Here is a 13,690-nt window from a genome sequence, read left to right as displayed (position 1 = left end):
TAGGAAAATTCTAGATCAATTTATGGTACTTGAAATATTGCTGAAAGAATCAGAGAAATTGTGCTCTTTGTGGAACTAAAACAAAAACAACTCTAAGACAGAAATCTGGTTTTCACTAGGCACTTTGCTAATCACCTTTCTTCAGTGTATTTTCACTGTGAAGATTTCTGAAGGAAGAAGGTGGCTAACTGATGAAAGCACTGTGACTCTGTGAAAAAGACTCTACGTGTGGTTAAGCAGAGATGCTTTAAAAACATGCACATTAGAATCAAACTCCATTAAGTCATTCCACAGGCCATCATATAGTATAACCATTTTTGGCCACTCAGCTTTGAATGGATCTGGACAGACAGGATCAGGTGGAGAATGCAGTTTCATCTGAAGAATTGGATCTGACTGAGCCATACATTTGATTAAGTCAGACATACACCGTAGACTTTAGGAAAGCAGATTTTAAAAGTTCTGAGAAAAAGACAGATAAAAAACTCTAAGCTAAACACTCTAAAACTCATTTCAGTCAAAGGTATAGAAAGATATAAAGTTTATATTATGCAACTACATATAATTTCAATAGGAAGAAAACAGGGAGGCATCTCAAAAACTTCTACATTTCAGCTTTAAAAAATTCAACTGTATAAATACAAAATGGGATGTGCCAAGCTTAGTGAAATTCAATGAAAAAGGGAAGAGAATCATCTTCAAAAAGCTAAGAATCTAGAGATAGAGTCATAAAACAACATAGTCAGATAAGAAAACCATGGTCTTCCTATACCAGGAACTGCTTAGACTCTATCTGAAACACTGTTCAATTCTGGGTGTTTAAATTTAAAAGGCACATTGACATACAGGATTCTTTCAGAAGAAGACTAATCAGGAAGGTAAGAATTCTTGAAACTACATCAACAGGAATGGTACAGAGGATAGGAATGGTTAGCTTGAAGAAGACAACATTTAGCGTGAAGAACTGATAGTATTTTATTTTAATGTCAGAAGGGCTGTACAAGAAGGAATTACACTTAGATTCCAGGTGTTCCTATAAAGGCAGGAAAGAAGAAAATTATAGAAAGTGAACAGAAAGATAGCTTTGTAACAATTATCACTTGAGCTCAGGAGTTCCAGACCAGCCTGGCCAAATGGTGAGACCCCCATCTCTACTAAAAAAATTAAACTTTTTTTTTTGAGATGGAGTCTTGCTCTGTCACCATCGGAGACAGAGCAGGTTGGAGTGCAGTGACAAGATCTTGGCTCACTGCAAATTCCACCTCCCTGGTTCAAGCGATTCTCGTGCCTCAGCCTCCTGAGTAGCTGGGATTACAGGCGCACGCCACCACGCCCAGCTCGTGCCTGTGGTCCCAGCTACTTAGGGGCTGAGGTGGGAAGACTGCTTGAGCCTGGGAGGCGGAGGTTTCAGTAAGCCAAGATCATGCCACTGCACTCCAGCCTGAGCAACAGTGTGAAAACCTGTCTTAAAAAAAAAAAAAAAAAAAAAAAAAGAATATCTTTGTAACAATTAGAATTACTCACGAAGAGGTAGTTATTAGCTAGCATTAAGGATACTGGGACTGGAAGTATTCAAGTAGGTGAGTTATAGTTGGAGATAAGAAAGACTAGAACATTAGGGTCTAGGAGTGTGACATATCTCAAAAGATGAAAAACTCAAATACTGATACTCTATATCCTAAGTTTGGTAAATGGAGTAGTAGATATTTGTGTTGTTTTTAAAAACAATATCAAAACTAACAAAACTGCTCAGAGATTTCCTTATGTCCACAGCTTTAAAGATCTGATATTCTAAGTTAACAAGTATATATAAAAAAGAAATAGTTCTCCAGGCAACAATTGGGAAATGCAAATAATGATCCCTCTTCAGAATCATTATTATTCAGATAAGCTCTGGATTTTTCTCCATCCCTCATATTTTACAGACAGGGCAGCTATCAAAAAGGTTAAATGACTTATTGAATGTTACCCAAAGGCATCATGGGTGTTATCTGGAATAATGACATTGTTGGAAGACTCAGGCATATAAATCACCTAATTTATTTCTCCTGGTATTATCCACACAGCAAATCACAAAACAAACTAAGAAAAGGAACCCTCAGGTAAGACGTAGTCTTACTGTTTTGTATATAAATCCAAGTAGATCCATGAGAAGGCATAGATCAAAAGGCAGTATGGCCAAACTCTAAGTAAAGTTCAAAATAGAGGGATACTTCACATCTCTTAAAAACAGTAGGTACTAGAAAAGGACCGCATGAGGAGAGCCTGGCAGCCTGACACCACTTGCTGGATGATGCAATGGATCTGTAATACCGAGCCAGGAAAACTGTAAGAGGCTGTGGTGGATATAAATTCTCAACTGAGTATATTTTCCATTCAAACAGGGAATCTATAAATTAGACTAAGCAATGCTCTATTCAGGTAAGTTACTCACTGCTTGCTACAGGCTTAAGCATTTGGTACTAAACTTGGGAAGGTACCTTCTCTATTGTTCCACTGTTAGTTCTGAAGATCAAAATTCCAAGGACTTTAAAAATCTCTCAGCCAAAGAGAAGAAAAGAAAACAGAGTAACTTATATCAGATATCTGAAAGTAGCATATCACCTCTTAAGATAATTCAACAACATTCAAGATCCTGGGCATAAAAAGTATCTCTATATTTGCCATGTATTTTGGTTTTTAAATTATCAAATTAACCCCTTATACTGCTATTGTGACAAAGCATAAAATTCCTATAAATTGTTACAGCTTTAGCTGTACCTATTCCAAATGGTTTCTCTGTAAACTTCTGCCTAGTATAGAGAACGGTGTAAATCAATAGTTATATGATGCCTGCTGGAAGTTGGTGAAGAAAGAGAAATAGATGCTATGGGATGCCAGTAATATAATCTCCTTTTCAGGAGATTGTGAAATACCTCAAAAGATGAAAAACTCAAATATTGATACTCTCTGTCCTAGGTTTGGTAACTCACTAAATACCCAAAATGTGCCTGGAGTTAATGAAGCCTCAGGATGGCTAACTAACCTGGTGATGATGTCAAGAGTGGTGACCTGAGGGATCTGAATCTGTTGAGGAGTCAGCCCATGTTGTTCCAGCTGCTTTGGGATCAAGTGCCTATGGGCAATCTCTATCTTCTCCTCCTGTGTATACCCTGGAAAAGAAGAGATCTTGTTTCACAATTATTCACATGGCTCCCATCATGCCATGCTTTTTTTTTTGAGACAGAGTCTTGCTCTGTCACCCAGGCTGGAGTGCAGTGGCAAAATCTCAGCTCACTGCAACTTACACCTGGTGGGTTCAAGCGATTCTCCTGCCTCAGCCTCCCAAGTAGCTGGGATGACAGGCATACACAACCATGCCTGGCTGATTTTTGTACTTTCAGTAAGACAGGGTTTTGCCATGTTGGCCAGGCTGGTCTCAAACTCCTGGCCTCAAGTGATCCACCAGCCTCAGACTCCCAAAAGTGCTGAGATTACAGGCATGAGCCACTGAGCCCGGCCAATGCTATGCTTTTTGAATGACTCAAATGTAGATTAAATAGATCTCAGTTTAGAACAAATTTAAGTATTATTTCAAATGAGACTATAATTACAATAAATACATTTATTCTGGCCAGGCACGTTGGCTCACGCCTGTAATCCTAGCACTTTGGGAGGCTGAGGCGGGTGGATCACTTGAGCTTAGGAATTTGAGACAAGTCTGGGCAACATGGCAAAACCCTGTCTCTACTAAAAATGCAAAAAATTAGCTGGATGTGGTTGTGCACACCTATAGTCCTAGTTACTCTGGAGGCTGAGGCACAAGAATAGCTTCAGTGGGGAGGTGGAGGTTGCACTGAGCTGAGATCATGCCACTGCACTCCAGCCTCTGTCAGGGCAACAGAGCCTCAGTCTCAAAAAAAAAAAAAAAAACAAAGGAAGAAAAAGAAATTTAATCTAAATCAATAATTTTTAACATTTCCGACTTTTTCACAAACAAAACAAGCATTTACTAGGCACAGTGTTTGAAAGTCTTCTGATTAAATGATATATCTCCCAAAGAAGAGGAAAAAACCTCAAACCTTAAGAGACAATTATCTCTTTGTCCTCAAACCCTCTGAGATTTCAAATAGAAAAATAAATGCATCTTTTTAGCATAATTTGATCTATACTTGAAACACACACACACACACACACACACACACACACACACACACACCCTTCAATTAAATAAGCAGTGAGTTTCCAAGGGAAGGGCTCTAAAGATACTGTTTCCAGAACTATGACTATAAAATAAATTGTAGCAAAAAGAGAAAACCTAAGATGTCCCTATAAAAGGTTTTTCCCTCCACATGATGGTATATATACGTGTGTGTATATGTATTTGTATATGTGTATATATATGTATTTTTATATATATATAGCATATTTAAAAGACTTTATGTTCTTATATAATAGCCTGAATCAGTACAGATTTTCTTTGTCTTTAAATCCTGTAAGACAAAATTCGATCTAATGTCCCTTTCCATTTAACAAGCAAAAATCAAAAATATGAATTGATAAGGCACTTTTTGAATGGAAAGAGGAGGTTAGTAAACACCAGGAAAGCTAGAAGATTGGACAGCTGAATCTGCCAGCGGAAGAAGGTGGCATTATATGTTCTCCTCTGCAGCAGCTGTCCTGATTCTTTCACTTTACTTTAGTATATCTAATGGATTTTCTGCGATAACTTGGAGTTTCCAGGGAATTTAGTCTCATTACCTATTTACTTTAGACTTTAAGTATTCACAATTAACTTTTTACTCTACCATATTTCAAAACTAAATATAGGAACCTGAAATGCTAGCAGATAATTAAGAAATCCAACTATAATTCACTTAGCTGTAAAAATGTATTTGAGATTAACATGAAAAATTCATTTAGATTACATTTAGAATCTTAAAGAGATTTAGGGCTGGGTGTGGTGGCTCATGCCTGTAATCCTAGCACTCTGGGAGGGCAAGGCAGATGAATCACCTAAGGTCAGGAGTTCGAGACCAGCCTGGCCAACATGGCGAAACCCCGTCTCTACTAAAAATACAAAAATTAGCCAGCTGTGATGGTGTGCACCAAGTGAGTCCCAGCTACTCAGGAGGCTAAGGCACGAGAATCAGTTGAACTCAGAAGGCACAGAGGTTGCAGTGAGCCAAGACTGTGCTACTGCACTCCAGCCTGGGTGACAGAGTGAGACTCCATCTCAAAAAAATAAAAAAAGACATTTAGGCTGGACACGTGGAAATAAGAAAAGGTATTTAGGCTGGACACCATGGCGCACGTCTATAATCCCAGCACTTTTGGAGGCCAAGGCAGGCAGATCACTTGAGGCCAGGAGTTCAAGACCAGTCTGGCCAACATGGTGAAATCTTGTTTCTACTAAAAGTACGAAAATTAGCTGGGTGTGGTCACAGGCGCCTGTAATCTCAGCTACTTGGGAGGCTGACACACGAGAATCCCTTGAACCTGGGAGGCAAAAGTTGCAGTCAGCCAAGATCGTACCACGGTACTCCAGCCTGGGCAACAGAGCTAGACTCTGTCTCTAAATAAATAAATAAATAAATAAATAAAGACATTTAGATTTTACTCTACATTCAAAAAACACCCCCCAGATATTTGATCTCTTCCAGGGAAAAACAATTCTGCACAATTAAAATAAAGTGAAAATGCTGTAGTTTAAAATCTAGTTTTAGTAACTGAAGGAATACATTTCACACATTCCAGTAACTGAAGAAGACATTAAAAAAATGTAACTATTTGATAGATTCAAGAGGAATTTAAAAGTTATGTATTTTAATATAAAAGTGAAGCCAGATTTTATGAGAAAGTTCAGTTATTGTTTTTTTTTTTTTGAGTCTTACTCTGTCACCCAGGCTGGAGAGCAGTGATGTGATCTCAGCTCACTGCAACCTCTGCCTCCCAGGTAAAAGGGATTCTCCTGCCTCAGCCTCCTGAGTAGCTGGGACTACAGGTGCACACCACCATGACTGGCTAATTTTTGTATTTTTAGTAGAGATGGGTTTCCCCACGTTGGCCAGGCTGGTCTCGAACTCCTGACCTCAAGTGATCTGCCCGCCTCGGGGATTACAAGCGTGAGCCACCACACCCGGCCTGTAATTTTAGAAATTACTTTAAAGAAGAATGTCTTATTTGTCATAAAATTATCATTCTTTAATGCTAAATTAAATGTGAAATTGTTGTTGTCAACGTTCGTTATTTTGCTCTTCCAGATTCTGAAGCTACACAAAAGCTGATTTATATACATTCCTCAGAACTTCTGCAGATTGTATGTTGGCAAAGGAACTTCCTTAGTCAACGCTCCACAGCATGACTAATTTTAAAGGGTTATGGTCAGAAAGGCAAGATATATCAAATAATGATTTCACTGAAGATTCAAGTACCTGGAACCTGAATGATCTCCATTCTGTCCAACAAGGCAGCTGAAATGGTGGCAGTGGTGTTGGCGGTAGCTATAAAAAGAACTTGAGAAAGGTCAAAGGCCACATTTAGATAATGATCGGTGAAGTTATGGTTTTGTTCAGGATCCAACACCTAGGGGAGAAGAAAACACATTTTAAAAAATTTAGTAGTTCCAACAGAAGGCTGCATATAAGTGAAAACACACATGATGTACTGGCAAGGTTGATATTTCTGCTCAGAATAGTTAGTTTAAAAAACAGATAAAACTAACATCTGAGCATTATTCTTGGTATTCTCTACATTCTACATAATTTTAAAAAATAAAACATGTTCAGCGTCAACATTTCTGAAAATATAATAGCACAAAGCAACAGAAATTACTTGTTTTTCTCTTGCATTGTGTTGATTATCAAGAAATTACTTTCAAGCTTTATTCGAAAATCTGTTTATTAATGATTCACTGTGTGGCCATCCTAAGTCTCCAGTCCTGCAGAACCAGTTTCCATCTTGGGAACACACCCTATCTAAACTGCTATGGGAATATAAAGTAAATGTGTAAAGTCTTTTGAAATTCTCAGATAACCAGTAAAATAATAACCCATATAATCCTTCTCAAACAGTTTCAGAAAGTCTGGTATAAATTATTTAACCAAAAGGAGAATTCCAAATAAGAGTAAACTTTACTATGAGTTAAATTACAATAAAAATCACTATGGTACTATATTCTGATAGAGAAAAAAAAAAAAGCATCACTATTTAAAAATGGCTTAATGCAAAAACACTGCCACTTATAATAAGCAAAACATCAATAGCTCTTTTAAAAAAAAAAAAAAAAAAAAAAAAAAGAACAGAGTCTCACTAGAGTGCCGTCACTGCAGCCTCTGCCTCCTGGGTTCCAGTGATTCTCCTGCCTCAGCCTCGAGTAGCTGGGACTACAGGTGTGCACCACCATGCCCGGCTCACTTTTGTATTTTTAGTAGAGATGGGGTTTCATCATGCTGGCAAGGGTGGTCTTGAACTCCTGGCCTCAAGCGATCCACCTGCCTTGGCCTCCCAAAGTGCTGGGATTACAAGCATGAGCCACTGCACCCAACAACAGCTCTTAGAAATATTTGAATTAGATACATCAGATAATTTACCAGTCAACTTGGAGTCTTAAAATGTGCAACCATACGTTAAAGAGCTTCGAGTCACAGGCACTTATTGCTAAGGGGCCTGTGTAGGACTTTAGTAAGGCACCAATAGCTTCTACATGTTCCAAACCTTAAACATATTAACACTTTCACTTAGGCCCAATTAATATAAACAGGGTTGCCATACATATTCAAAAAGGCAATAAAATGACTAATGTACTCACCAGCCACAATTTAACTACATAAGCAGTTTTTCCTACCTTCTGATTCTTTCTGAAGTTTTATTTATTTTCAAAACTACCCCTAGTTTTGTTTTTTTGAGAAAGTATCATTTTGTCACACAAGTTGGAGTGCAAGTGGCATGATCTCAGCTCACTGCAATCTTTGCCTCCTGAGTAGCTGGGATTACAGGTGCGCACCACCACGCCTGGCTAATTTTTGTATTTTTAGTAGAGATGGGGTTTCACCATGTTGGTCAGGCTGGTCTCAAACTCCTCACCTCAAGCAAACCACCCACCTTGGCCTCTGAAAGTGCTCAGATTACCATACCCAACCCCAAGTTAGTCTTAATTCTAGGCCTCATACAAAATTTTGAATTTTGTTAAACATTAATTGTTACTGGAAACTCCCAGAATACAATTCCCAGAAAGCTCTAATTTCACATTTTCACCAGACTTAACAATGTTTAATGTCACTAAAAAACAAGTACTTTCAAGTAATTAAAGAAAACTAATTATGTTCAGTATCAAATTGGTTAACAGTGGTCTTATTGTCTACAAATTATCTGAAAACTGTTTACAGGCCAGATGTGGTGGCTCACGCCTGTAATCTCACCATTTTGGGAGGCTGAGGTGGGCAGATCAGTTGAGGTCAGGCATTTGAGACTAGCCTAGCCAACATGGTGAAACTTCATCTCTACCAAAAAATAAATAAAAATTAGCCAGGTGTGGTGGCACGCACCTGTAGTTCCAGCTACTCGGGAGGCTGGGGCATGAGAATTGCCTGAATCTTGGAGGTGGAGGTTGCAGTGAGCTGAGATCACGCCACCGCACTCCAGCTTGCGTGACAGAGCAAAATACCATCTCAAACAAACAAACTCTCTATACATGGAAAATGTGGTAATCTTAGTTAAAACTATTATCTAATGACAAAGACGCTCCCCTTTTGACCCAAACTTGAGTCAGGCTCTTTCGAGTCTTCTGCTCAACTAGGCCGTGAGCCTTTCCTCTGTCTTTGTAGAACCCAATTTGAGCACGAATCCTGCTTAGTCAGGTTAGTGAAAATGTCCCACACCCTTTCAATCTGTTCTCACTCCCAACCCAGTGTCTTTTCACCCCGGCCTCTCTTCAGCAAGAGTTTTGTTGTGTCCTTCTAGTGAGAGTCCCTCATAACACCAATGTTTCCTCTTAAAAACTTTCCCTCTACTGACTCCCCACTCATTCTCCCTACCACTGCAAATGCCCATTGCAGTGTTTCTTATACCTAGTCTCCCAATAAAGTAATCCTTGCTACCTTTAACAAGCGTCATGAATAATTTTTTAACACTAGCTAAGGAAAAAAGTCTATCCTAAATGGGTCTAATCAAAGGTAGTTCATATATGTTGGATGTGTTTTAGAAATGGCTGTCAGAGCTGAACAAGTAATTTTTTTTCTTAAAATTTTAAGACACTGGAGCTTTTAAAAAGTAGGAAAATTAATAAAGAAACATTTCTGAATTACAAAGGAGGTTTTAAAACCTGTATTACAAAATACCTAGAGTATAAGGAGAGAAAATCAGTGATGCCTATTAAAATAAAAACTCTAGATAAATTAAATTTAACAGTTTAATTGAGCAAAGAACGAGTCTCAAATTGGGCAGCTCCCAGAACCAGAACAGGTTCAGAGATACCCTGGCATATGGTCTGGTAATATTTAGGGACAGAAAAAGGAAAGTGACATACAGAAAACAGAGAGTGATGTACAGAAACAGTGGGACTGGTTACAGCTTGGTGTTTGCTTTATTTAAACACAGTTTGAACAGCTGACTTCCTGTGACTTGCTGAAAATCTGTGACTAGTGTAAGAATACTCTATTTACACATCTAGTTAGGCGGCAGTTTACTTTGTAAGAGGAAACCTTTAGGCCAAACGTAAGATATTATTATGTAAGGAGGCAGATTTAGGCTAAATTTGTGCCCAATTTGCCTGCCTTTCTCTTTTACTTAGTAAAATGTGAAATGAAAGTAAATCTCAGGGCCCCCAACTCACTAAGCCAAAGGGAAAAGACAAGCTGGGAACTGTGTCTCGGAAACCTGCCTCCCATTTTGTTCCCAAATAAGATAGCTACAAAGACAAAAAAAGCTACATACCTCCCTCACAATACCCCCACTTAGAAATTCCTTGTGGGCCCCAAGATCTTTACCCTGTAACAGTTCTGTTGAATTTTACCCCAGCAATGTAAATTAATAGCTTTATCTTTACATGTACAGGACTCAAACTCATCCCTCTGCTCACCTGAGACAAATGCATACCTGATGGCTTCCTGTGCACTATGTTTATTTTATCTTACACAGAAATACAGATTCACTAAGCTAGATGAATCCGTGACTATTCCTCTGCCCCCCTCTCACATGTGAATGGCTGATCAAAGACTCAAAAGAACGCAACCGTTTCTTATTTACCCATACCTTTTGTCTTTTATCTACCCAGACCGTTTAAAATTTCTACCTCTTTCCCCAATATCTGCCCATTCCCCTTGAAATACTGAAGCCCTCAAAATCATCTGTGGAGAACCCTGGCAAACTAAACTTCTAAATTGATTGAGACCTGTCTCAGATACTTTCTGGTTTACCAAAGCATAAAAAGACATTCAGAATTTAAACAGCATCAGAAATACTCATCAGTATTCTGGCAGAAAATAATTTCTGCTAATCACTACTCAGATGAAGCTCCAAGGCAAACTGCTGAGTCCATGGAAGGACGAAAATTACAATTAAGAGCTTTGTAGCTATCAAACCTCTGCTTCTTACCCTACCTTCAGAGCAGGGATTCTACTGCCCACATCCAGAGCTGCTTTCAAAAATAATTCAGGCTGTTTCTCCTTTACTCTCCCCAACTAAAAGATTTTCTATATCAATCCTAGGGCTATAAATTCCTACCTATGAGGTATGACTGGAAATGGAAATAGCTGTGATACGACACATTCCTAGGAATGTGAAGTCACGGTGGGATGAACCGTGGGAGGAATGTACACTGAGAATCGTTCTTCAATAATAATTTCTGTCACACCTGTAATCCCAGCACTTTGGGAGGCCAAGGTGGGTGAATCACAAGGTCAGAAGTTTGATACCAGCCTGGCCAATATGGTGAAACCCCATCTCTATCAAAAATACAAAAATTAGTCAGGCGTAGTGGCGTGCACCTGTAGTCCCAGCTACTCGGGAGGCTCAGGCAGGAAAATCACTTGAACCCGGGAGGCAGAGGTTGCAGTGAGCCAAGACTGGGCCACTGCACTCCAGCCTGGGTGACAGAGCAAGACTCTGTCTCAAAAATAAATAAATAATTTCTGAAGAGAAGAACTACAGATGTCTGGAGGCAAGCCAGGAATAGACTACAACAGAGTTCACTACACATGACTAGGTAACTGTCCTCTTTAGGTATGATATAGTATGATTATGCTTTTTAAAAAGTGTCTATTTTTTGTAGACAGACACTGAAATACTTACGAAAAGATGGTGATGTCTGGAATCTGCTTCAAAATAATCAGAGGCTGGGTGTGGGAGAATGGGAAGAAATAGATGAAAGAAGACATTAAAGCTGGGTGATGACTCCATAGGATTCATTATACTTCACTATACTATCTTCTCTGCTTTTGCTGTGGTTGAAATTTTCCACACCAGAAAACAAAGATAAAATAACATAACTAAAATCAGCTCTGAAAGCCACACACAATTAATACTATTATGATACTGTGAAATATACATTTAACTTTCATCTGTTTATTTCCTAGCAGGCAACTCCTAAAATCCTTGGAATCAACAAAGTGGTTAAGTATCATTTTATACGCTAGTGACTGTCTGGTGGCCGGCAGTCCCTCTGTAGTTTCAGGATGGGGGCTGGTCACAGGAAAGACCAAGGCATTATTAGAGGACTGAGGACTTGTCAGTCCCTCACCCCAACCCCTGGGGAGGGCAGAGGGGCTAAGAGTTGAGTTGATCATCAATGGCCAGTGATTTAATCAATCATGCCTATGTGATGAGGCCTCCATTAAAAACCTGAAAGGACTAAGGTCAGGAGGCTTCCAGGAAGGTGAATATGAGCACATCCAGGTGCAAGGAGGCTGGTGGACCCCAACTCCACTGGGATGGAAGCTCCTGTGCTGTTTGTTTGTATTCTTTAAAATACTGTTTCCCTGAGCTCTGAGAGCTGCTCTCGCAATAAGCAAACCTGAGAAGGGGCTTGTGGGAACTGCAATTTATAACTGGTTGGTCACACGTTCTGGAAGCCAACTCACGACTGGCATCTGAAGTGGGAGGCAGTCTTGTGGGACTGAGTGCTCAACCTGTAGGATCTGACGCTGCCTCCATGTAGACAGTGTCAGAATTGAATTAGAGGACACCCAGCTGTTGTCTGCTACTGAAGAACTGTTTGCTTGGCGTGTGGAGAAAAACCCCACGCATTTGGTCAGAAGTGTTCTGTGTTATAAGAGTGCAGCAGAAGAAACTGAGTTTGCTTTTCCTCTATATCCTCAACTACAGAAATTAAACCAGTGATAAAGACAAACTTGAGAAAAGTGTTCGGGACACAAAAGAAAAAGGGCTTTAGAGCCATGTAGGGGATAAATACGGGAGAAATTAAGAGATGCAATTCATAGCTAGTTGATATAACCAAAGAAGAGGTCACAGTAAATTACAATAGGGAATAATTAAAGGAATAAAAATATTCTAGAAGGCCCTGACACTATGGATTGAAAAGCTTTAGATTCCTCCTCCTGTGCAACAGAAATGACGATGTCGTTAGAATAACACCTATAGAATTTTCAAGCAAAATTATCACTAGTTTAAAATATTTTACAATCTTGAATACATCTAATATATGTAACATATATAAGATATGATGCATAACAACAAAATGAACAGTTGTGAACCTACTACCCCATTTGTGAAGACATTTGTTTATCTATTTAGACCAATGGTTATAAAAGTGGAAAATGACCCCACCAAAGTGGAAGTAGAAAATATTAGTATTTGTATTTATCTTTTTGATTTACAAATACCAGAAAAAATTAGCTTGTAAATATTTAATATGTAAAATGGAATTGATGTCTTCACTTGGTATGCATATCATTTATGTGAGATATTCTGAGAGAAGAGTACAAGTTCCATAATGTCAAAGGCCGCCTGTGGTGCCCTCACTTATCTGCCTTAACTGTAATTACAGCACATTGCAGTCCATGTGTGCTGCCAAAGGAAAACATCTTGGGTCCCCAAAATCACTAGGCTAAAGGAAAAAGTCAAGCTGGGAACTACTTAGGGCAAACCTGTCTCCCATTCTATTCAAAGTCACCCCTTTGCTCACTGTGGTAAATGCATTATCTGATTGCCTCCTTTGGAGAGGCTAATCAGAAACTCAAAGGAATGCAACCCTTTGTCTCTTATCTACCTGTGACCTGGAAGCCCTCTCCAGCCAGTTGTCCCACCTTTCCAAACCAAACCAATGTTCGCCTTACATATGGTGATGGATGTCTCAGGTTTCCCTAAAATATATAAAATCAAACTGTGCTCTGACCACCTTGGGCACATGTAATCAGGACCTCCTGAGGCTGTGTCATTGGTGCGCACCCTCAACCCTGGCAAAATAAACTTTTTAAATTAACTGTCTCCAATTTTCTGGGCTCACAGTGCCTAACATGACAAATGGGAGGAGTGGCTTAAAAAGATTCCTGCAAAATATCATTGAAAAGGGTATAGGCAAAGGTATGAACCACACGAAAATAACGAAGTTGACACTTTTGTTTCTATAATAAGCTGCGATTGACATATTATGAAGTTAAAAACAATTATCTAATTAGAACACAGTGCTTTCACCGAAAATATAATTATCTTTTAAAATCGATTGTGTTTTACATAAAGTACATGATATTAGCAC

At 39.0% G+C, this 13,690-nt stretch overlaps 1 protein-coding gene across 1 annotated transcript in view; it reads right to left on the bottom strand.

The window, feature by feature from the left end:
- The window catches only part of LOC135277191 (uncharacterized), a gene marked incomplete at its 3' end in the record, with an annotated part of 232,910 nt that overhangs the window by 95,013 nt on the left and 124,207 nt on the right, over positions 1–13,690 (bottom strand). Inside the window, exons 10-12 of the mRNA XM_064382928.1 lie at positions 11,269–11,312; positions 6,414–6,564; positions 3,026–3,152 (exon numbers count right to left, since the gene is read on the bottom strand). Of these exons, the coding sequence (XP_064238998.1) occupies positions 3,026–3,152; positions 6,414–6,564; positions 11,269–11,312 (322 nt within the window). The remainder of the gene's footprint in view (positions 1–3,025; positions 3,153–6,413; positions 6,565–11,268; positions 11,313–13,690) is intronic.

Source organism: Aotus nancymaae, unplaced genomic scaffold (assembly GCF_030222135.1).
Source record: "Aotus nancymaae isolate 86718 unplaced genomic scaffold, 86718_ANA_hifiasm-v0.15.2.pri h1tg000030l, whole genome shotgun sequence".
Taxonomy (NCBI): domain Eukaryota; kingdom Metazoa; phylum Chordata; class Mammalia; order Primates; family Aotidae; genus Aotus; species Aotus nancymaae.
The sequence above is the reverse complement of the archived record's forward strand: the minus strand, read 5'-3'. Positions and strand labels throughout refer to the sequence as shown.